This window comes from Protomyctophum parallelum, assembly GCF_964188405.1.
Source record: "Protomyctophum parallelum genome assembly, chromosome: 9".
NCBI classification, from domain to species: domain Eukaryota; kingdom Metazoa; phylum Chordata; class Actinopteri; order Myctophiformes; family Myctophidae; genus Protomyctophum; species Protomyctophum parallelum.
The window spans coordinates 46,166,064-46,191,544 of record NC_139706.1 but is presented as its reverse complement, the minus strand read 5'-3'; the positions used below and the strand labels follow the sequence as shown (position 1 = coordinate 46,191,544).

The 25,481-nt window shown below is 44.2% G+C and overlaps 1 protein-coding gene across 1 annotated transcript; it reads right to left on the bottom strand.

Moving 5' to 3' along the window:
- Positions 1-535: 535 nt before the first annotated feature.
- zc3h4 (zinc finger CCCH-type containing 4) lies at positions 536-22,860 on the bottom strand. The gene is given in 15 exon segments (XM_083773785.1): positions 536-3,122; positions 5,976-6,239; positions 6,876-7,219; positions 8,015-8,481; positions 9,599-9,708; positions 10,030-10,141; positions 10,286-10,390; positions 10,393-10,395; positions 11,067-11,152; positions 11,519-11,627; positions 14,130-14,284; positions 15,262-15,481; positions 15,987-16,100; positions 16,334-16,637; positions 22,578-22,860. Coding segments are annotated over 15 exon segments (4,197 nt in total). The 5' UTR covers positions 22,658-22,860; the 3' UTR covers positions 536-1,398.
- Between the last annotated feature and the right edge of the window lie 2,621 nt (positions 22,861-25,481).

The window sequence follows — 25,481 nt, the reverse complement described above, 5'->3', positions numbered from 1 at the left end:
AGCTGGAAGAATGTCTCATCTTTCACTATGATGGCCCCCCGACAATAAGCTTGCCAATTCTTACATGAGAGATTTGAAAACACCACTCAACTGAAAACTTTTGTAAGGCTTTATTTGAAGAGAATTCTACTATAATCCATGATAAACTTATAAAGCCAAAGGGTGAATGAACTGCACATCACTAAGATTAAAGACTTGGAGGACCAATTGGTCATTCATTTTGAGGAAAATACATTCCTTCATGAAGCATCAAATTCTGTAAGTGTACAGTAGATGAAAGTCCCAACAGGTTCGACTTAGTCCTACAGCTAAATTGCGGATCTGCCTTTTCCCAGCTTGATGCATATAACCCATTCTGACCTGAGATCAGATTCTAAAAATGTCAGTCGTTCTTCGATTTTTTTCAAAAATAGCAGACCTACAAGCTCGTATCGCGCCACTCGGTGGCGCGATACGAGCTTGTAGATCTGCTATTTTTCAATAGCTAAAGCACGACATGATGCCGACACCAAAATGGGTGCCCGGTCAGAATGGGTTAATGACAGCCTATGCTGACTGGCATATAAGAGCACACACAAGGTTGAGAGTATTTTATGGGATTTTTCTGAGGTATGAACAATGAACATTAAACAAACCAACAAAATGAACATTAAAACGTTAAATATTCCTCAGAGTTCATCCTCAGAGTAAACAGTCTGACGGCACAAATGAGTAAAACAACTTAAAACAGTTTAAGTAAAGCAGAGAGTTAATTTTTTTTTTAATGTCTAATTATTTCCACAGGAAGATGATGCATGGCAGTGTGTGCATGCTGATGTGATTTATTAGAGTAGACAAAAAAAAAGATTCAGAACGGCAGTTCAGACCGCGACAATACGTAGGACTCAAGATGAATATTGCAAAATAAAAGAGAAGCAAATGAAAAAGTCAAGTGCATCATTGTCGGGAAAAACATGAACGCGTGAAATTGATGAAAAGCTATGAAGAGATGGCTAGCTAAAGGTTCAATGCATTTCTGCTGCCTGTATAGTTGTAGCAATTAAGCATGGAGATGATTAAGAGAAATCATTTATATATATACATCTTTCGGTTTCCTTTAAAATAGATATTTGTCATCCAACCCTCCCACCCACAAAACCTAACTCTTTTATAGAATCTGCTCTGCAACACTGTCGTAGGTTATGTGTATGTCTGTATGAGATGTGTGTGTAGGTGTGCGAATGACGTCATCAAAAAACGTTCATTAAGGTTCGTTTTGAACCAGTCCGACAGGCAGGTTGTTGCCTCAGTGCGCTCTTCATCTCCCTCCTCTTCCTCATTGTTCGGAAATTCTAAAACCACACGCCTGACCGACCTGCAACATGGACGGGCTGCGAACTGGGCTGGCACAGTCAGGGGTCACTGACAGAACGGTGACGCGGTGGGATCAAAGCCCTTGAAAACCTCCTTCAGTGAGGCATTGTCCTGTTCCACGGTGGCCTGGTCGGGCTGAGCCGGGCTGCTGCCCCCGAACGGACTGCCTGTCCCGCTGGGCTTGGCGGCCTGTTTCACCATAGTGAACAGAGAAGACACGGGCAGGTTGTGGACCCCGGCAGGCGCCTGGTCTGGAGTGACTCCAGGGGGGCCCTGAGCCCCGGCCGCGGAGGCCCCAGCTACAGCAGGCCCGACTTGAGGTGCAGTGTTAGGTGACGGTGCAGGCTTGGGCCGCGGCCTGTTGTAGCTGTTGTATCGATCTGTTGCTTGCTCTCCGCTTTTCTCTGGCTCTGGCTGATCCAGTGCAGACTTCCGCACAAACAGGGGCTCTTTAGACTTGGGTTTGACTGTTGTGGTATCAGCAGGCTTGGAATCAGCACTGGATGAACCAGGAGAACCATTACTAGTACCAGGACTGTCTGGTTTGTTAGTCCGTGGATCATATAGACTGATGCCACTTAGAACGCTTGCACCCCCTGGCGCCCCTGCCCCAACTCCACGACCTGCCCCACCTGAGGAGAGCAGTCTGGGGTCATAGGGTGCAATTGTTGCAGAAGAGCTGCTGGAGGTCGACGCCGGAGGGGTAGAGGAGAGAGGAGGGCTAGGCGAGGGTTCTGAAGGCTGCTTCAGAGCTGATTTCTGAGGCTGCAGACGGGGGTCGATGGGGGGCTTACGGGCCATGCGTGGGTCAACTGGCTTATCTACAGGTGCAGGTGGCACCGAGGGAGGAGGACCCAGTAATGATAAAGGAGGAGGCGGCGTGGGGAGGAGGGGGGTTGAGGACGTTTGAGACGGGCTCGAGTTAACCGTCTTCAAGATTCGCGAGAGCAGCTCAAAGTCCGGGATAGCAGAGGCTGAGGGGGCGGCAGGAGTGGGAGGATCGAGGGAGGGAGCTGGAGGGAGGACAGCGGGGGGAGGCTGGGTGTGAGGGAGCGCCGTGTGGAGCTGCTGCTGGGCGCGTGAGAGACGTGGGTCGAGGGATGAGATGGGAGGGATGCCCGGTGGGAGCGGCAGGAGGTCCTGCTTGGGCATGGGGAGCGGAAGGAGGTCCTCGGGTGACCAGGTGATGTTCTTGGCGAAGGCTGGGACATGGAGCATGATGTCTTTTTTGATGTGGCTGAACTGTTGGAGCCGGCAACGGGGGTCTCTCAGAGCCATGCCCATCAGAGGGTCTAAGGGGATGGGCACGGGCTTGTCCCTCAGAACCCTCTCCGTCTCCTCTTCCTCAACTGCGGGTGTCGTGAGCGGCGGTGGTTTGTAGACTAGTGGAGGTTCCGCTTTAGAAGCAGCAGGAGGGATTACAGTGGAGGCGGAGGAACCAACTGGGACTGCGGCCGCGGCTAGCCGGGCCCGTCTGGGGTCAGCTGGGGGCCCGGTGGATGACGGGGTTGGGGACAAGTGGACAGAGTCCGACGTTTGGCCAGATTCAGATGCCCGGGAGAGCCGTGGGTCCCGGCCCAAGCGGGGGTCCGCGGGCCGGGGCGGGGGGTGAGCGGGAGACGCCTTCTGCAGACGAGGGTCGCGAGGGTCACTGGGTGGGCCTTCAGGTTTGGGAGGCGGCTTACTCTGCTGCCGTAGTGTCTTCAGGATGGAAGTCACACTGCTACCGCCATCCTCATCCTCACTGGAGTACCAGTTCCCTGAGTCGCCTGGGATACAACCAGAGAGAAACATTCACTATTAGTTGTTGGCTATAGTAGTTGTCATTGTCTCATATCTTACTCTACGGCCTCAGAGTGTCAATGTGTCCACAATGATTCTATATGCTGCCATTATCAAATCACAGCACATGTCCATGAACATCAGCGACTATGCAGGGTCCAGTGCAGCGGAAAGCCAAAGTAAATGGTAGGAGTTAGAGTAGATGCATGGTGAGCTGGGACTATTAATGAAAAAGAGACATCTGACTGTTCTAAGTTTGTCTATTCTGCCAACTGCAGGTGGGTCAAATATTTTAACCCATTCTGACCGGGCACCCATTTTGGTGTTGGCATCATGTTATGCTTTAGCTATTGATAAATAGCAGATCTACAAGCTCATATCGCGCCACCGAGTGGCGCGATACGAGCTTGTAGGTCTGCTATTTTTGAAAAATCGAAGAACGACTGACATTTCTAGAATCTGATCTCAGGTCAGAATGGGTTCATCAGACCAGTGTGTGTCCGGCGGAAACCTCGTATGAATCTGATCTCAGGTCAGAATGGGTTAAGCAATGATTTTACTGTAAATGTACACAAAGCACAACTAAGCGACAAATGCTACCTTTTGTTCACTTGAGAACAAGACTCATTGTTGTCGTCGTGACTCTTCCTGATATAAACTCTTTATATTGTTATTATTATATTATAATAAGCTGTTGGGAGCCAGTAGTCTGGTGTCTGGGACACAGTTACACAACCAAAGGGATGTTTACATTACAGAGGTCAGCAAAACCAGTCACAGGCCAGTCAAGACGTGTTTCCTGCTAACAAAGCGATATGTATAGATTTAAAGCAGAACTACCCAATAGAAATGAAAGTAATACCCAACAATGGCCAGCTGTAACAATGTACAGACACACAAAACAATTACAAATACAATATTATGTTGTGTGAATTTACCAATACACACAGATGTCTAGGTTATGTTGCAGTTGCACACCTGCATGTGCATGAGACACATACACAGACAGTAAAATCCTTTGGTTTTATTTAACTCAGGTGACTGTATAAATAAGTTAAATTAAAAGGATTTTACGGCATATACACAGACAAAAAACAACATTCATCAGACCATGAGTCAACATATCCGTGAAACAGCCCATGAAGGTCCCTGCTGTTTCAACAAACTATGACTGGGATCCGCGGGTTGGATGCTGGCAAATCTGTACTACTTACTCAGAATTCTTATAAAACTGCTAATAACAGGACACATGGTGCCCTCTAGGCCGCACACAGAAGCCTGTGAACATAGACATTCCGTGCATAGATGTATCACGCAATGGTAGGCCTCAGGCCTGGTATGGTAGGCCTCAGGTCTACCATTCTGAATGTACCACGCAATGGTAGGCCTCAGGCCTGGTATGGTAGGCCTCAGGTCTACCATTCTGAAATTAAGTTTTATATTTGGACTGCTGGACAGCTGGCAGTAGACTCTCTTTACTCTTAAAAAAAGAAGATATATATATATATATATATACAGTATATATATCATTTTTGTTTGTTTTTTAAAGGGATTGTGACATTTAAAACACATTTATGTAGATATTTTGGCTTTTCTTGACATCAATTTCACCAAAAAAAACGAAGTTTGAACATTCAGTGTATTCTCTGCTGTCTGGACTTTTGTGAATAATTATGCAAAAATGTCTCATCTGGTTGGACGGCAGGCATATACGTAGATCCCTGCTAAACCTCCACCCCCTCCCCTCTGCTCCCTGCCTACCCTCTCTTCTCCGCCCCTCTCCTCTCCGCTTCCTCATTGTGACCACGACTTTGTTTCTTTGTAATACTTACTAATAATGGCTTCTAGAGAAAAATCAATCTGTTCTGTTGTTGGCTGTGTCAATCAACACAAGTCCTTACACTGGATACCAACTGGCCTAGATGACTCTTTTATTTTTGACGGTGACGTTCCTACTAAGTTGTCAAAGAAGCGCATCTTGGGTTGACAGGAAAGGGGGAATTACCGACATCTACAGGCTAAAAGAATGTGTTTTTCCATGGCTTCTCAGGATGCAGATTACACATACACAAAAACTCCTGGCAAGAAATACTGGAGTGGAGTTGAGTGTTCAAACTTTTTAGACACGTTTGAAGGACCATGGCCAAGACTTTTAATGTTGTTAAAATTATGTTATAAATAATTTCATAATACCTTTAAGAGTAAAGAGATCCTACTGTCAGCTGTCCAAATATTATTACATAAAATTTCAGAATGGCCTGAGGCCTACCATACCAGGCCTCAGGCCTACCATTGCGTGGCACATCTATGCACGGAATGTCTATGTTCACAGGCTTCTGTAGAGGGCATCTGAGCATGTGCTACAACGTCACCACACCTCTTACACCATGTGTCCTTTGGGAAACCGGGCCAATAACTGCTCCTGTTTTTCATTATGGCATCAATCAAGTAAACTGAACTTTCAAACATTTATGCATGGACCTGATAGGAGTCAATGGGTTCAAGTTACGTCCAACTTCTCAAAATGGTAAACTAAACTTTCAAACATTTATGACTGGACCTGATAGGAGGCAATGGGTTCAACTTAAATTCAACTTCTCAAAATTGTGGTTGTGATAATACATGTTTATATCCATGATATTGAGTGAAGTTTGGGATTTAAAGAAAAACAACACAGAGCCTTTCAGGCCCGGTTTGAGGCTGGGTCATCTATACCAGTGAATCTCAAAGTGGGGTCCAGCTAAATGACTGTACAGATATTTATGGTGGTCTGTGGCCTATAACGCATACAGGAATGGGGTTCCTCGAGTGAAAAAGGTCTGTGGAACACCGATCTATACCTTCGGTGTCTCTGCTCTTCTCGGTCCCGCCCTCGGCCAGCCTGCGCGCCTCCTCCTGCTGTTTCTGCTGGATCCTCATGAACAGAACACGTTGGGCAGGAGGCAGGAAGTCAGGAACAGACATCCCTCCCTGACTGGCAGAGCCGCCATTTGCAGAACCATCTGGGCCTCCTGAAGGCTCCAATTTGACTGGATATTGACCGCCGCCGCCACCTCCTCCTCCTGGCCCTCCATCCATTCCCCCATAGCCCTGGTAGCTGTCAGCTGGGAAGGAAGAGAGAATCATGATACTGTTCTAGCTTCATTTTCTCACCGGCACAAACTATGTTTCCCCAAAGATAAGAAGTATTGGAAAATACATCTTAAGATATTACCTATCAGCTCCCCTTAAAGGGACACTTCACCCTTTTTGCAAAAACATATATGTTAATGACGTTTAGAAGCTTTAGAACACTTTCCTGGAGATCTTTATGTGTGTAATATGTGGTTTTAGATATTTTAGATTGTAGCAGTGAGCCTGTTGTCTCTGATGTCATGGACACTGGGCTCACTACCTTCCTGGACTACATGTTGTCTCAGTAAGACAGCTCTCCCCCTATCCACAAGGAGGAGCAGTGCACCAAAGAATTATGGGAATTGTAGTCCAGGAAGGTAGTGAGACCAGTGTCCATGACATCAGAGACAACAGGCTCACTGCTACAATCTAAAATAACTAAAACCACATATTACACACATAAATACCCCCAGGAAAGTGATCTAAAGCTTCTAAACGTCATTAACATAAATTTTTTTGCAAAAAGGGTGAAGTGTCCCTTTAACATGCCTCCATATGTTCATGTTTAGATTTCCGCTCCTTCAGCCACATATCATTTAATTACATTGATAAAGCTTTATTCTCACCTTCCTCCATCTTGACATTTCCTTCCATATTCATGCCCTGCTGCTGCTGCTGCTGGTTGAAGAAGTTTTCAAAGAAGTTTCCTCCACCCGGGGGACAACCTGGTGGCATCATGCCTCCATGAGGTTGCCCGTCGGGACCAAAGCCTCCCATCATAGGCGGTGCCCCGGGGCCCATGTTAGGTGGCCCCTGGTTCATTCCCATGCCCGGGGGGCCCATGTTCTGCATGTCCGGGGACATCATGCCCGGGGGTCCCGGTGGGCCAGGAAAGCGGGGCGGCGGTCCCCCAGGGGGGGCTTGGGGCCCGGGTGAGCCATCCCCACTCTGGTTTGTAGAGGGAGTCTGACTTCTGTGACGACAGGAGAATTTGAATTAATTATAACAATAGAGGTTTAATGATTGTACTATCAATATCCCACTCTCTGGTGTTCCCTTCAATGGCATCCCGTTTCTGCCCGCACCCAGTCCAAAACACAGGTTGCCTACAAGGCAACCAAGGGTATGCCACCCCCTTACCTTCAGGACATGATCAAACCCCACACCCCTTAATGCAGCTGAAGCCACTTTCATAAAACACCCTGGCCAACACTCCACAAGTATTAAGGTCCCAAGTTGTGTAATAAACACCCCCTCACAGTCAGGCCTGCAGCCATTCTCCATTCACCACAGCAACCTGAAAACGCTCTTCTTCAGACTCTACCTCAACCCCTGACACTTCTCTTTCCTTGTAGCCTTTTGAGGGGCGCTAGCCCCTCCTATATACAGGTTTAATGTTTGTTTTTAGTTCAATGTTTGTTCTAAAAATGCCATTGACAATGAAGGGAAAATGTACATCATCTTGTCCCTAACACAAACATTAAACCCCATTAACAATAAAGAGAATTTAATGTTTGTTTGACACCATTTGTTTTACATCATCATTACATCACCTAATCATAGCAACATCAGTTAGACTTTAATATATTAGCGCCCCTCACTTCACACGGGTGTGATTTCTTCACACCTATTTTGATCTATGGTAATAATATGAATGCAGCTATACTCATGGTTAAGGCCTAAATTTTGGCAAAATGTATTAATTTAATACTTTTGAATGACCTGTGGAACCCTTGTAATAATAGATAACATAACGATCTCTCACCTGGCAGACAGTTTCTGTGCCAGCTGTCCAGTCGGCTGGACTTTGATCTCAAACAACGAGGGAATCTTCTTTCCTCCACCTCCTCCTCCTCCACCACCACCACAGGGAGGTGGGGGGCCCATAGGTGGAGGAGGACCGTTTGGGTTGGGGGGACCTCCTTGGTAGGGACTCCCATCAGGGCCAGGTGGAGGGGGACCCTGACAGGGATTGGGACCAGGCATAGGTCCCTGAGGGCCCTGGTTTGGTACGGCTGGAGCTCCAAATTCACCAAATTCCCCAAATTCCCCCCCAACGGGTGCACTGAACTCCCCAGGGCCAGTGCTGGCATCTGAGGGACCAGGTCGAGGAGGGGTGGGGAGGAGGCCGACTCCTGGAGGGGGTTTAGGGAGCGGGTTAATACCCTGCTTCTTCAATTCCTCCACCTCCTTCTCATCCTCTGCTCCAGCCTCTGCATCCTCCGCCAGCATCTGTGTCATAGACAGAAACTCATACAGTTCACTTACAAATATAAAATGAATGTAGCCACAAGAAATACATGTGAAATCATAAATCTAAATAATTATTGTAAAATAATGGATGTCGAGATTGATTTCTCATTGGAGAGGTAAGGGTATTGAGAACATATTTATAAATCTTTAATACTTAACCACATCGTAAATCCTATATATTTAGTTAAACGGGCTCCACCAGGGGTCTATACTATTTTCGCCAAATATTATGACAAGCCCAGAAATGGGCATTGGGGTTCATGTGGTTAAAACACTGCAATTCATTGGAGTGACTGAGGACAGCACTGAGGGCAGAAGTGGGCCTTTATATGGCACATCCCTGGCGTCCAGTCACGTGACTCACGTCCCTTCCTTCCTGGCACCAACCAAGGAAGCTCTTAGAAGGAAGTGAAGTGGTCACGTGACTGGGCTGCGCCATGACGCTTTCATGGACACTTTCACGGGAGCCAAACTACACCCGGAAGTTCGGCAGAATGCACTGGAGCCAATGAGAGCTCAGTGACCAGCTCATGAACAAACATTATTTATTTACTTTTGTAAAGTGATCGCTTCTGGAAAATAAAATAATATATATAACACGTTATTTTAGGCTGTCTTATTTTTTGATGTGCATACTACTTAATGTGATTTATTTTTTCAAAGAGCAGAGAGCAGCCCAGGCAGAAAACTTACTATGTGCTCTTCTATAAATACCTCAATAAAAATAAATAGTTATTAAGTCGAAAAACAACCATTCGGAAAAAACGTGTGATATCACTTATGTCTTCTTTCATATTCCTGAACCAATTATATGACAAAGCTCGCAATCGTTCATGTATAATGTTTGTTATGAGCTGGTCCAGCCAGCTCCATTCACTGCCATGTATTCATTGCACTACCGGTGTGAGTTTGGCTCCCATGAAAGTGTCCATGAAAGTGTCATGGCGCAGCACAGTCACGTGACTCAAGTCCCTTCCTTCCTGGCACCAACACGGAAGCTTTCCCTCACTTGAGAGCATAATGCCCCAGAGCCGAAGAAGGCGTCTATTGGTTAGAACACTGTATTGTGCAGGATTCAACCTCCTTGACATCCTACCTTGTTGAGTAGTTCTTGAGTGTCGTCATTGAGGGAATCGTGGGAGAACATGCACTCGTCCCCGTTGACGCAGTTCCCGGTGGTGTGGAACAGCTTACAGGGGAAGTCGCGTAGCAAGGGGAGTCAAGGATCTCATTCAACACAAAGTTACAAAGTTGAAATTTCGCCTTTTTGTGGTTGTCCTAGTTTGATGCTTGATTTGTGTCACACAACAGGCTAGGTCTGTCTAGGTAATTGAAATGTGGGTAAGTAACACAAACACATAGCTCCTAAGCCCTTGTAATACCATCACCAAATACTTGTTGATTACTTTCGATCTATACTTTGAAGTGGCATGTCCCTTTTCCCCATTTCTATAAGTAGTGCAAACATCTGAAATGCATACAAAACGTTTCTTTGAGTTGAAGGACAATAGATGCAGTAAAGGATATCATGCATGTAGGGGCAGTTCTCAGCCCGGGCACAGTACCCAGTGATGTAAAACTTGCACAGCTCCTTCTTCCTGGGAAGCTCAATGTCATGGCTGAAGTTGCAGTGGTCCCCCTGGTGGTTGAAAGAGGTCATAACAAAGAAAATGCATTTAGGAGGTTTTCTAACAAAACATGAAATAAATAAATAAAAGATTTTTCTTTTTCTTCTGTGTTGTTAGTTCTTCAGTATCTTATGTAGTGACTTGTTTTGTCTTACCCAGGTACACCGGCCCTCGATGTAGTACTTGCAGATGGCCTTGCCCTTCTTGTCCTGGTGCTTCTCATTATTCCTCCTCCCACCTCCTCTTCCTCCTCCTCCTCCTCCTCCTCCCCCTCCTCCTCCTCCTCCTCCTCCTCCCATTCCTTCTCCATCCATGCCTCCTCCACCACCACCACCACCTTCCTAAAACACACACACACACACACACACACACACACACACACACACACACACACACACACACACACACACACACACACACGCAAGGAGGAACAGAGGGGAAAGAAAGAAATAATATAATAATATATAATATATACAATGAGTAATTTTATCCAGCAGGTAATCAAATTTGTATGGAATGACAATAAAACTCCTTGAACCAAAAAGTGAATAGTGGCTGGGTTGCAGTCAGAGACATTGACATTCAATAGGAAATGCTCAGAGTGCTTACGTTTTGGAAAAGTAGACCAGTTTAATTCATATAAGGAACGGTCTGACATATTTTGTTTGCTTTATGATCCAATAAAAAGCAAAAGCTTTTGCACACCTGCAGGCGACAGGAGAGGGTACGGTGCCCGAGAATGAAAAAGGAACAAACACCCGCACACTGTCCTCAAATGCTATCTTTATGTACATAATGTTAGCCTGATGAAGGCCGCACAGGCTGGAACGTTGCCGTTTCCCTATTTAAGTTGGTTCACTGCATTTTGAAGACAGTGTGCGGGTGTTTGTTCCCTTTTCTTTGCTTTATGATCCAAAACACATCAGAGAGCCTTACCCCATTGTCCATGTCTCCATTGTTGTCTTCATCATTCATCCCTCCTCCATGGTCTCCTCTTCCTCTCCCTCGGTTGCGTTTACCGCCTCGGTTCATGCCCCGCCCCCCTTTACCCCGGCCCCGCCCGCGGCCACCTTTACCGCCTGGAGTGAAGGGAATAAGAGGAGAGGATCCATGAACACGTCAATGTGTACAATTCAGAGTACAAACTTGCATCAGGTTTGTTGTGTCATTCAGTTAACAGACAGCGTCCTCCAGACCACAGTGTGACATATCTTTAATATAGAACAGACCACAATGACATGGGACTGTTGGGACAGTGACGTGACTTCTGGGTGGAAGATTGGACCAGTAGTTAGTTTCAAGTGATTTCTCTATACTTGCTCACACATGGAGAACACAGTCATATCTGAAATGGAACTATTAAGCAAGAAAGAAAGTTGTGAGCTCACCTCTCCCTCGCTCCTTGAACTTCCTGAACTGGTTGACATCATTATAGTCGTCATATTCATCATCTCCCATGTTCTTGTCGAACTTGTTGTCGTAGTCTTCTTCGCCACCCTGGAAAAATACATTTAATCATGTGTGATTATTATCACCTTTTAAAACAATTTGTGTAGATTATTAGCAAAGTAACTCATTTGTTGTTGGGTTTTTTTTTTGCTAAAATTGCACTGAGGGCCCAGGCCGTAGCGTAACGGTCTGGGCACCGGACTGGTGATCCAGTCGCGGTGTGCCGCGGGTTCGACTCCCGGACCCGACACGGCCTTTACCGCATGTCATCCCCCCCATCTCTCTCCCGTTTCCTGTCAGCCTACTTTCTATCCCTTAAAAAATCAATAAAGGCGTAAGCCGCAAAAAAATATCTTAAAAAAAAAAAAAAAAAATTGCACTGAGACGGCTCAGCTATCGAACTACTACCAGTTTGTTGATGATAATATGTATTATTGTGTACATTTTGTATGCTATGTTGATTAATTGAATACATACAGTAGGATCACAATGTCCCCAGGACTTTTTTGTGCTATCCTTTTAGATTTAACCCATTCTGACCGGGCACCCATTTTGGTGTTGGCATCATGTTATGCTTTAGCTATTGAAAAATAGCAGATCTACAAGCTCATATCGCGCCACCGAGTGGCGCGATACGAGCTTGTAGGTCTGCTATTTTTGAAAAAAATCGAAGAACGACTGACATTTTTAGAATCTGATCTCAGATCAGAATGGGTTAATCAGACCAGTGTGTGTCCAGTGGAAACCTCGTATGAATCTGATCTCAGGTCAGAATGGGTTAATGTCTTACTGTAACGTAATGTGCAGTCTACATTTCGGACTACTAGTTGCCATAGTTTGTAGACTTATCTCCAACAAGCTGATAGTACCTAAATACAGTGCTCACTGCTCACCTCAATGTCATCTCCCCCATAGTACCCCCCATAGTAGTGAAATACAGTGCTCACTGCTCACCTCAATGTCATCTCCCCCATAGTACCCCCCATAGTACTGAAATACAGTGCTCACTGCTCACCTCAATGTCATCTCCCCCATAGTACCCCCCATAGTACTGAAATACAGTGCTCACTGCTCACCTCAATGTCATCTCCCCCATAGTACCCCCCATAGTACTGAAATACAGTGCTCACTGCTCACCTCAATGTCATCTCCCCCATAGATAAATACAGTCCCCATAGATAAATACAGTGCTCACTGCTCACCTCAATGTCATCTCCCCCATAGTACCCCCCATAGTACTGAAATACAGTGCTCACTGCTCACCTCAATGTCATCTCCCCCATAGTACCCCCCATAGTACTGAAATACAGTGCTCACTGCTCACCTCAATGTCATCTCCCCCATAGATAAATACAGTCCCCATAGATAAATACAGTGCTCACTGCTCACCTCAATGTCGTCTCCCCCATAGTACCCCCCATAGAACTGAAATACAGTGCTCACTGCTCACCTCAATGTCATCTCCCCCATAGTACCCCCCATAGAACTGAAATACAGTGCTCACTGCTCACCTCAATGTCATCTCCCCCATAGTACCCCCCATAGTACTGAAATACAGTGCTCACTGCTCACCTCAATGTCATCTCCCCCATAGTACCCCCCATAGAACTGAAATACAGTGCTCACTGCTCACCTCAATGTCATCTCCCCCATAGTACCCCCCATAGAACTGAAATACAGTGCTCACTGCTCACCTCAATGTCATCTCCCCCATAGTACCCCCCATAGTACTGAAATACAGTGCTCACTGCTCACCTCAATGTCATCTCCCCCATAGTACCCCCCATAGTACTGAAATACAGTGCTCACTGCTCACCTCAATGTCATCTCCCCCATAGTACCCCCCATAGAACTGAAATACAGTGCTCACTGCTCACCTCAATGTCATCTCCCCCATAGTACCCCCCATAGAACTGAAATACAGTGCTCACTGCTCACCTCAATGTCATCTCCCCCATAGTACCCCCCATAGTACTGAAATACAGTGCTCACTGCTCACCTCAATGTCATCTCCCCCATAGTACCCCCCATAGAACTGAAATACAGTGCTCACTGCTCACCTCAATGTCATCTCCCCCATAGTACCCCCCATAGTACTGAAATACAGTGCTCACTGCTCACCTCAATGTCATCTCCCCCATAGTACCCCCCATAGAACTGAAATACAGTGCTCACTGCTCACCTCAATGTCATCTCCCCCATAGTACCCCCCATAGTACTGAAATACAGTGCTCACTGCTCACCTCAATGTCGTCTCCCCCATAGTACCCCCCATAGAACTGAAATACAGTGCTCACTGCTCACCTCAATGTCATCTCCCCCATAGTACCCCCCATAGAGTACTGAAATACAGTGCTCACTGCTCACCTCAATGTCGTCTCCCCCATAGTACCCCCCATAGAACTGAAATACAGTGCTCACTGCTCACCTCAATGTCATCTCCCCCATAGTACCCCCCATAGAACTGAAATACAGTGCTCACTGCTCACCTCAATGTCGTCTCCCCCATAGTACCCCCCATAGAACTGAAACACAGTGCTCACTGCTCACCTCAATGTCGTCTCCCCCATAGCCGTCCCCGTCATCATTGTCTCCTCCCATCATCTTTCCTCCGCCCCGCCCCCCTCGTCCTCTGCCTCCCCGCCCTCTCCTCCCTCCCCTCATCCCGCCACGGCCTCTCTGGTTCTTCATACGACCTCTGCCCCCTGCACGACAGAGAGATATAGAGAGAGAGAAACATTGTAAAAACTGCTGTGAGAAAAGTCCAGGTGTGCCTGAAGATTTCATTGCCAACACAAGTTAGTGCAATATACAACTATACAAAAAGTTATTATTTCTTTTTTTTCAGTCCTTTCACAATACAGAGGCAAATTCTATACATTCAAAAATATATTTTAACCCTATTTTCCTCCCTATTATATGCATGTCATTATAGGATCTACAAGCTCACAGTGCATTGCATCTCTACATATAGTGACCTGGTACTGTAGAGTGTAGATAGGCAAAACAAAATTGGCATTAGTAAATATAAATAAATGAATTTTCATTTAGTGATGAGTGAACATGTTTTAGGTATTATTTTTGCATGGATATGAATAGATTTTGACTTGACTTTGAAAAGCACCTGTACCACAAGTAAGACGCGCAAACGCGGGAAGCGAACGCAGCTCGTGTGTGTGTGTGGTTGTGTGTGTGTGTGTGTGTGTGTGTGCTACAGCTGCGCCCTGTGTGTGTGTGGGTGTGTGTGCTACAGCTGCGCCCTCTGGTGGCGGGCGGGTGGTGTCACAGCGGGACAGACACAGACACACACACAGACATGATCTGCAGGGTCTCATAGTTAATGCTCATTGCGTTCGCAATGAGATGCAGTGAAATTTGGGTTGCTATTGATTTCATTTACTTTTATGCTCTTTTAATCAGTTCACAAAGGTGGAGTGACGTTTTGTGTAAAGAAAGGTTTGCTATTGCACTATGTGCAATGTCTTTCATTTTCTACAGTGCCTGTTAACTCTTTAGCAAGCTGTGTATAGTTAACAGACTGCACAAGCTTAGTATCTATGTACACAGCAGCACATAACATATCAGACACTCCCAGTGTTCAGTTACACAGCTTTAAGTATATAAGTATATTATAGTCAAACATTACCAAAGGTTTTGGGGGGACCAACTGTCCTAGACCCACCTCGGCCTCGAGGACCTCCACCTCCTTCCTTGGACTTGCGGTACTGATTCAGCTCCTTGGCAAAGTCATCATCGTAATCATCTCCTCCCATAGTATTCTCCTCCTCCTCTTCTCCTCCTCCCTCAAAGTTCTCTTCTTCATACTCGTCATAGCCTCCATAGCTCTGCTTGTCCATCTTCCTGTAGTTGCCCTTCTTGGAGCTTCCATAGCCCCCGTGAGACTGGAGACCACAGAGAAAAGGACAGTTAAGTCTAGGCCGGATGCTGTGCTATGCTCTTGGAATGAGATACAATGACTAGGGCCGAAGCACTTTCGCATGCATCACAGAAGGAGCATTGTCAACTTACTACAATCGGGTAGAAAAACGAAACAATTGCCCGAGAGAGTAGACCACTACAATTTAGGCACACCACATACATAGAAATAGTCATCCAAATCTAACAGTAGAATATCTGTACAATTAAACTATACATATACAATACACTATAGAATGCTATGACTACATAATAGGCTATCTAAATTACATATTTTAGCCTTTGCATATGCCTGCCAAGGTCGTCAAGGCTAGGGCACTACTGTACTATGAAGTAGTCTGGTTTCCAGGACTGGAGTTGAAAGGAAATAATTTAAAGATGCTGCTGTTACATAGAGAAGGGGACAGACAGTAAGATACTGACACTATGTATTTAACAGTGTATGGAAATTGGCATCCTGTCTTAACTCACAGGGGGAGGATACGAAGGACTGTATTCTCTGCTGTACTTCGGTCTCTTCTCACTGGGACTGTAGTCAGAATCATCACTGAAGTCTGATCGGTCGTCATCAGAGGACGCATGGCGCTGGAACACAGGAGAGGCAAAGAAACATACAAAATATTTAGGTTGAAGAAGTGTGAAGTCTACTATTTGGTCTTTGAGATGTTCTTATCTAGAACAATTTTGAATAAATGCATGCATGTAAATGCAAGTAATTGCACAGCCCCAGACAGACAATACAGAAAACCCAACAGTAATAAAGAGAAATGTATTAACACCACAAAACATAATCATATCGTGGGCGGCACTCAGCTTACTTTGTGTTTCGATTTACGCCTCTTCTTGGACCTCCTCTTCTCCTTCTCTCGCTCCCTTTCTTTCTTCCTCTTCCTTTTGCGGCGGTGGGCCTTCTCCTCATCTGAGCCTGTGCTGGCGTGGCGCTCCCTGCTCCGCCGCGACTTCTCCCCCACCACCTCCTCTGCTCCTACACCACCTCCCCCTCCTGCATCGCCTTCCTCCTCTCCACCTGCTGTGCCTGTGGTACCTGGTGCCACCTCCGCCTCGACCACCTCCGCCCCGTCATCCGACAACTCACCCTCCTCCAGTTCACCATCCTCTTTTCTGTGGATGCGAAGAAAGACCAAATGGGGACATTATGGACCATGCAATTACATGGAGTGGCATTTGATTTGAATGTAAACTATGCATTTTCATCATTCATCTCATTTGAGCTCCTCTAACGTGGCCGCTCTTAATTATTCATAATTCAGCAAAATGTTTCTAATGCATGTTCTCAACATTATAAAGCACATTAACCTTTTGCATCTGTGTGAAAGGTGTTATGTAGAGGAACATGGAAGTTTGTTATTATTTTTTCATATTTGCAAAGCAACTAAGAGAATGTAGAATGATTTTAGACTCTAGAACACTTTTCAAAAGAGTGTTATAAGGTCATGTAGTCTTGAATATAGAATGTTATTATTTTTTATTTATTTGTAAGCTAGGTGAAATGTTATGAGGCGATGCAGTCTTCGGTCAGAAATTAGGGGAAAACTGAAAGTGTACTATGTCATGGTCATTCTTTGTTTTGTTTATAGTGGCATTGTTTCAGACAGATTTGTGCATTAACAAACCAATGATAAGTCAAGTACCAAAATACTTTAAGCTGAGAAAGTAGGAAAAACAATTACGTTTTAGACACCATTAAGGTGTCTTATGAGCCTAGCCTTTGGATTTTTACTGAAGCTCCCCTCTTCATTTTCATAACCATGACCCATCTTGTTATTGAGTGCTTGTGGAACGGACAGCACAACAGAAAATGAATAATGTGCCATTACTGGGGCCAAACGTTTTGAGTCTTACAAGACAACGTGAGCAAAACCCACATGCTCCTAATTGACATGGATCACATGTTGGCCCGGCATCATGCCATGTGGTGAAGAGAAGGCTATAGGGACTGGTGGGTGTGACTACAGTCTGTTCATAGCGGGACACATTGTATAGAGGATGGGACATTCGGGAGGGGAGGGGGGAAGAGAATTAAGAACAAAAACACAGAAAATCAGATAGAAGGTGCTGTTAAGTACATCAAATGAATATCTGACAAAAAATATAGTTTGTCAGACAGAAACCTTGTATCTCCATTTTTCAACTTTTTGTTTCATAAATGAATACTACATACTACAGTCTCACACAAAAGTAGCAAAAATAGCCGATCTACATATAGATATGCTATTTTTGCAATGTTTTAAAGTTACAGTGGTTAAATCTAGCTCTGTGGGTTTTATAAATATTGAACCAACCATTTGTGGGTCACGAGTACAATTTTCTAATTTAAGATATTTTCAAAGATTCAAAAATCAATCAACAATGCTCAGAAATAAAATAAGGGCAGAATGTTTCAAATGAAATTTACAAAATCAAAGAAATTGCATATTTTCTTTTTTTAAGTAGTGATCACAGATCGCGATGCGACATGTTGTGAGCTTGTATATCGGCTATTTTCACTGGTTTGGGTCCCGGGAATGAATTAAATTTCTCTTTTGGGTCTCGACTCTCGAGTTAAAAGGATTGGGAACCACAGGTAAGACATTGCCTGTGTTGACTAAATACTGCACAACATTACGCTTGTGTCACTGTTTTGTGTGCTTGAGATAACATACACAGCTACTATCCTTGCAGACTGCTGCGTTTTTTCGGGAAAATGGCGGAAAGAATCCGAAAAATGCAGCAGTCTGCAGGGACATTTAATCTCCTGTAGGCCAGTGGTTCCCAAACCTTTTCGTGTCAAGGACCCCCAAATCAACATTTATTAGGCCACAGACCCCCCATTTGAAAACATGCCAGTGACCCCAATAAGGGAGGATTTTTACTAGCAGTGATTCCGAAACATATTAATTTCATGGACCCCCCAGTTTCACACGCATTATGCTAAGGACCAACGATTTAATGGCATTTCTATCTCTGGTAACCCAATTTATATTGTAAAACCACTGTTAATTTAACTGAGTTACAGACCCATAAGGGTCCATTTGGTTCCTAACTATCTCTAATTGAGCTACTGTAGGTACCCCCTGGAACTCCCTCAAGTACCCCTAGGGGTCCCCGGACTCCACTTTGGGAACCACTGCTGTAGGCTATTTTTGCCAGAGGGTAGTGGAAGGTTTAGCCGCAATTTGCCAATCTAGATTGTTTTATAATGGGATGAATCTAGAGTTGCAATACCCTCCATTGACTCCCCACTCATCCAATTTGCGTTTGCGATCTGCTCTCACTAACTCACCAACATTGCAGCTGTAGTCCACGCTTAAATTATCCTTTCAATCTGCCGAGCTTGTTTTTCATAAAAATCCACTGTAGACATATTATGAGCTACTTTCTGTCAAGACATCCTCTGCAGGTGATTCTTTGAAGTGTTGCAGTTTGGAAGCACTCGTTTTTGTTAACGGGTGGCACTGCTGCCTCCTGTATTATGTGCAATTTCGAAACAGGTGGTACGCAAGGCCGTTCAGTGACTTACGACGAGTGCTTCCAAACTCCAGCACTTAGAAAAAGAATCACCTGCACAGGATTTCTTGACAGAAAGTAGCTCATAACATGTCTACGGTGGATTGTTATGAAAAACAAGCTCGGCAGATTGAAAGAGGATAATTCAAGCTTGGCCTAGAGCTGCAATGTTGGTGAGTTTAATGTCGTTTAAGACAAGCAGATCGCAAACGCAAATTGGATGAGTGGGGAGTCAATGGAGGGTACTGCAACTCTAGATTCATCCCATTATAAAAAAAATCTAGAGTTGCAAATTGCGGCTAGTGGAAGGTTCTAAATTCAGTAACAATGCAAAGATAATGACCAATGGTATAATTTGCCATTTCTGAATGACTAGACCCCAACCCTCCAAAACACAAGCATAAACCCTAGTAGGCAGCATACAGTACAAGCAACAACTGAAAATTGCCACAAGCAAGGCCTAGGTGTGAGCATTCTTCTTGTTGTTCGATTTGCAATGATAACTATTCACTTCCAGTATTTGACTATCCAAATAAAGACCAGAGCACATTGTGTACTGCAGCCAATGCACACAAGAACTACAGCAGGCAAGGCGGTGGGGAGAGTCAAACTGTTAGGCCTCACATGTCAACTGTATGTTGAAGATACTACAGTAACTACACTGACTGTACACGACATCCTCAAACACAACAGGCCTCACATGTCAACTGTATGTTGAAGATACTACAGTAACTACACTGTACACGACATCCTCAAACACAACAACTCCCTGTCAAAGTGGAAAGTAATTAAGCCGATCTTATCTACAAAGTTATACAGTAGAGAAAATGTCAATCTAAAGGGTAAACACAGCCAGGGCATCAATGCATCGTTTTTATCTCACCAAAACTGCAATATTGCCTAATGTGTATTTAATTCCCTGAATAGAACAAATACATATAATTATGTTAATGTTTTTGTAGTTAACTTAAGATATACCATTTAAAAAAATAAAAATAAAAGATCTCACTATCTGCCTGTCCAAATGCACTTGTCTAGACTTGCATTTTCTCTTTACTGTTCAAGTTCAATAGTTATTGACATGTCCCATCCAGGGCCATTCAATATGTTATGGCTGCTGGTACATTTTCCTGAAGAAACTGTAATGAATAAAGCAGACAGTTTTATGTTCCGCTTCTCAAACAAGAATGCCTTGTTAATAACTCTGTCAATGTCAATAGACAGAATAAAACATGACATATAAGGTATTATATTGGCTATTGTGAAAACGATCACGTTCTAGCCAGCCACTTATCTCCTACAATGCTGTACCAGTACAGCCTTGAGAGACTACATGCTGACATGTCCTTCACCAATAAAGGAATTCTGTGTTGATAAGGATGGAGTGTTCAGTCATACTGGGGGGGGCTGTATAGAAAGAGGCCACGATGGGTGGGTAGAGGCTGCAACGAGGCTAGGACTCGTGAACAAAGGCTCTACTGACACAGCTGTTGACTGTTGGCCTCGCTGTGGATATAGTGACCCATACACACTCACACTATCAATACAGACTTCAACCACACCTGTGACAGCCTACACTGAGCTTGGAGATGTCAAGTGTTGTATAGGTGAAATTAGATAGATAAATCTGCAAGATTATCACCCTGAACTGGGGGAAAATAGATATGTACAGAGAAAGGTGTAATTTACTCACAGGTGACTTGTTATTACGCCAACATAACTAGATAGATGCTGCTATCAACTGAACTTGTAGAATTCTGAGACTATGAGTATGAGCTATCCTGACCTTAGAAGTATGGCAAACAATCTTCCCATTTTAAGCCATTAATATTGAACCACAGAAATAATAAACAGTTACATGCATTAAGTGCACCACTACAAATGTCAACTATGTGAACGTTAAAAGCTACAAAATAACAAAATAATCTTCTGATCGATTACCAAGTGGGACTGTTCCAAAAATATTTACCATGCATTAAGGGGCAATAGTTAGCTGGATGAATCAATAATTAAGGACTGTTTACAACTCAAGGGCCCGGATTAAAGTGATGGGGAATACTTACTGTGAGAGGCTTTCTTCACATTTTGCACTTAAAACCATTGTCAAAGGTTTTCCTTACGTTAGGCTAGGGGGACACAAGTGGGGTTTTAGGGATTTGAGAGTGGGGCCAACTGGTAAACAGGGGAACACAAAATTGCTAACCGGGGACTTTGGAAAGGGAAACTTTGTGTTCAACTTGAAACTCTTCTGGGATGCTTTGCAAACGTTGAAGCACACTTTGGGGACTGTTGTGGGTGTTTTGACATAAGTCCGTGGAAAAATGCACACGGATATATATATATATATATATATATATAAAAAAAGGATAACTTAGCATTAAAATAAAAAACTTTGCGTGCTGAATCGAGGTTAAGCAAACGATCAAAAAGTACGACGTAGATCGTAAAAACGATACTTTAGTTGTGTGGGGGGGAATCCAGAATAACGGTAGTCGTTTATATACAGTAAACGATTAATGGCGAGCGCAAAGATAACATATTGTCGGTGCGTAGTGAGATGAGGCTAACTAATGACAGGAGCGTTGGCTAACGTTCGCTTATCATCGTCAACATAATGTGACGAACTGATCGATCCAACTTCGCGTCTCGATTTGAACTGGACATTAATTACAATTATTTACTCAAAGTTGCGTTTTGATTGTTGTCCTTTTCCACAGCTGTATAGCTATAGGTCAAACGACTGTTAGCTTAGCTTAGCTTGTCCTTTGCCAGCTGTAGTTATTAGCTAAGCTAACCAACAAGCTAATGGTGCTAAGTTAGCTACCCGGCCGGAAAAAGGCCCTTCTTTACTTAGGCAAATGCAAAAAAAAAAAAGAGGAAATAATTCGCCCCTATGTAGTGTTGTTTTGAATTTGAACCCTGTCGTAACAACAAGCCAATCTAACTAAATTAAACACGGCCGTTAATCAATTAGTTACCGATTGATAAGGATGTTCACACAATTAAAACGACGTGTCGGTCATTAACGTAGTTGATTAAAGTTTGTCTTGTCAGGTCAGTGAGACCAAGGCTTTTCTTCTCTTGTAGTGCGAAGTTTGCGAACGTGTCACTCGACAAAAAAAAACGTTTGTTTTCAACAGAAAAAAGCGTACACACTCCTCAATTGAAAAGGAGTTATTATTTTTAAATAATGTTATTTTGTGTCGCCATCGAGTGTTTTTTTTTCTTTCTCTCTCAGCTGGAAATGCGTTGTTTTTGTCGCTCGACCACTATTAAATGAAGCATTTCTTTCGCCTGTGTCGATTTGGTCCATGGATGTTTGCAACGTTAATAAAATTGGGGAAATAAATGTCCCAGCTTGTATTTGAGAGCTCCCAGATGTCGTTGTCGTGTCAACATGGCGTTCGTTCGTTACCTCTTGTTACTTGTTTTCCAGAAAAGGCGAGTTTAATCCCTTTGAAAGAAAAAAAATGAAAAAGGACCCCCGGGCTTTGTGTAAAAAAGCACAGGACAGATACATAATTTCATTGAAATGATTGTAGAGAATTACTCGACCTTTCGTCAGTCAGAAGACTGTTGTGTTCGTGGTTGGTAGTTGGGGAGTTTGGATGGACAGTCATGCTTTCCACAGCCATTTTCCTCTAGCTTACATTTAAGGTGCCAAAAAATTACAACTCGACACTGGATTCTACTGGCTTATGCGTCACTTCACTTGGATCTACTGGTTATTTTGGATTTAGGACGAAGTTTCAGTTCATAGCAGTCACTTCTCCACTAACAGTTGTAAGAGAAATATGATGAAATTGGCTCCTGACGTTCTCCGTCCTACAGTAGCGATGTGAAATGAAGACTAGTGTACTTAAAATGGCGGAGCGTCTTCCCCAAAAGACAAAGAGGGCGGATTTATCTCAGCGTGACGTCAGAGCGTATTACGTTCTCGTGCGCTTCTCACGGAAATTACCGAATTGATGGTGGTATATGCGCACGATTACTGTAAATTGTAACATTGATTGATTGATCTTAACCCTTTGCAGAATAAGTACAGTTCAATAGATCTGCAGTGCTAAAGACTATTAAAAATAGAAACCCAAGAAAGCATCAATGCTTGTTTCCATCAGGTCCTCCATTTTCGTTTCACCATATCATATTTAATGACACAAATGTACAGTAGCCTACTTGCAAAGGAAAAACAAAACTTCATATAAACGGTTAGAAATCAAAAGTAATAATATGTACAGTAAAGGGGGCTGGGGGCTTTGACTCTGCCATTAGGACTTTGTCGACTTGCATGCAGTTTGAAAACAGTACGGCAGTACAGTAAAAATATTTCATTTCATTTCATATTTATTTATTTCATTTCAGTCATGGTTTTACATGATTATATTCATTTTACTTTATTCCACATCAGAAAAGAAAAGGAGCAGGAAGAAGATAAATCTTATTTATACCTGCCCCTATCAATAAAAAAAATCTAACCCTAACCCTAAAAAATATATATATATCAAAAGGAAAAGGTTAACAATAAAAAATAAATTAAAAAAGGAATTGTTATGAGCTTTATTTTTAATGAACACATGTGCAGCAGCAGTCTACCTAGAGAAACGTTGTCCTTCCTCAGCGTTTGAAACAAATAAAGAAGCTCATAGGAAACTATACTCAAGAGAATGTGGATATTCCTTTTTTCATTTGTATCTTCAGGAATCTGCACCAAGCTACAGAGACTACTCCAAGACTCTCCCTGAGTTCTAACACTTTTTGTTCTAACAATACAAAAGCCCATGGAGCGGGGTGTTTCTAGCTCAGGTCCAGTGTTGGCAACTCTACTCTCTTGGCCAGAGCTATGTTGTTTCATTGTGGTCCATTGTACAGTACACAGTTAATCATCATGACGAAACAATTATACAATACATAACAACACTAACTAGAAAAAGTGCCCTTCTGGGCACAGGTCTCCACCAGGATAGTAATGTAGGACATTGCAGCTTGCCTTCATCAGGTGGTTGGATAAAAGGGCAACAAAAGTAAACTAGGGAGTTGTCATACAAAGTTATCCACAGATCCGTGCAGTTAAAGGTAAAAACACTTTTCGGCCAGTTATAGCGCCACCTTGAGGCTGAGTTGAAATTGTTCATGTGGCATTTCTTCCTCGGCCTAGTGGGAATGTGCGTGCACAATTTCACAGAAATCACGCGATGTGTTCATGATTTGCAGCATTTTGTTTGAAACTGAGCACTCCTGTGAACTTTGGAAGCCAATCTTAACCAATCAGGATGGAGTCTGAGAAATCTGAAAGACCCGTTTCGTTGAATGGCTCTAGAGAGACTGTGTACCAATTTGCGCGATGTTTGGACAAAATCTGTAGGTGTACTGTGCAAAAACTTGTTTTGCACAAAGCGGCCTCCTGGTGGCGCTATAACAGGCCGTTCTGGAAAGTTTGGGGCAGAGGTTCATCGTTGGCATCCAGGGAGTGTGTGTGCAAAATTTGGCATCGACCGGGTTAACGGTGGCCGAGATTAGCTGCTCACGGACACACACACGGACGGACACGCGGACGGACACACACACGGACGGACGGACGGAGTGCAAAACATACTCTCCCCCCATGCCTTCGGCCTGGTGGAGACAAAAAGCAAGGGGGTGTAGGGGCAGGCAGGGAGGTCACTGTTGTTTGCATCTCTGGGGGCAAGCAGTAGTAGGGGATCAACTCTAAGTCCGCATTTGGACACCAACTGTTGGTGTCCAAATGCGAAAGTAGACCATTCTTCCGGGTGCTTCAAATTGCCACTGAGCAACTTCCATTGTCCAAAACTCTCAGTCTCTGTAGTCATCTCTGTAATCAAGATGTATAATCAGATTTTTCAAATTCCATTCCGATTGGCTACGATTGCCATCTAAAGTTTGTGAGAGGGACCACAAATCATGAATTCAGCATCCGATTGACAAATTTGCCATGACATTTTGCAGGCACACTACTCCCAGTAGGCCAAGAAAGAACCACCACCCCAAATTCCATCCATCCATCCATCTGCAACCGCTTATCCTTAGTCGGGTCATAATAAATGTGTCGATGGTCTGCGCCTTGGTCTGCCCGGGGGTCTCGAGGACCTCCCTAGGGAGGCATCCCACCTAAGCTGGCTCCTTTCCAGACGAAGAAGCAGCGACTCTACTCCGAGTCTCTCTCGCGTGATTGAACTTCTCACAGAGCACGATGGAACGAACGCCTAATCAAAACATAGAAATCAGCTGCTCCATTCCAGTGCTTGACAATAGTTAACTGTTGAGTATATGCTATATATATTTGGGTGTGGCCTTTCCTCCCAGTGCTGGTTGCGCCTCGGTGATGGCTGCGCACGGGGCGCCCCTCCGTGGACTTGTCTATAGCTGGAAGCCTGGAGGAGAGGAGCAGTGACTTGGCCAATCACTGCTGACCCGCCAACTGGAGAGTGTAGTGGTTTAGGG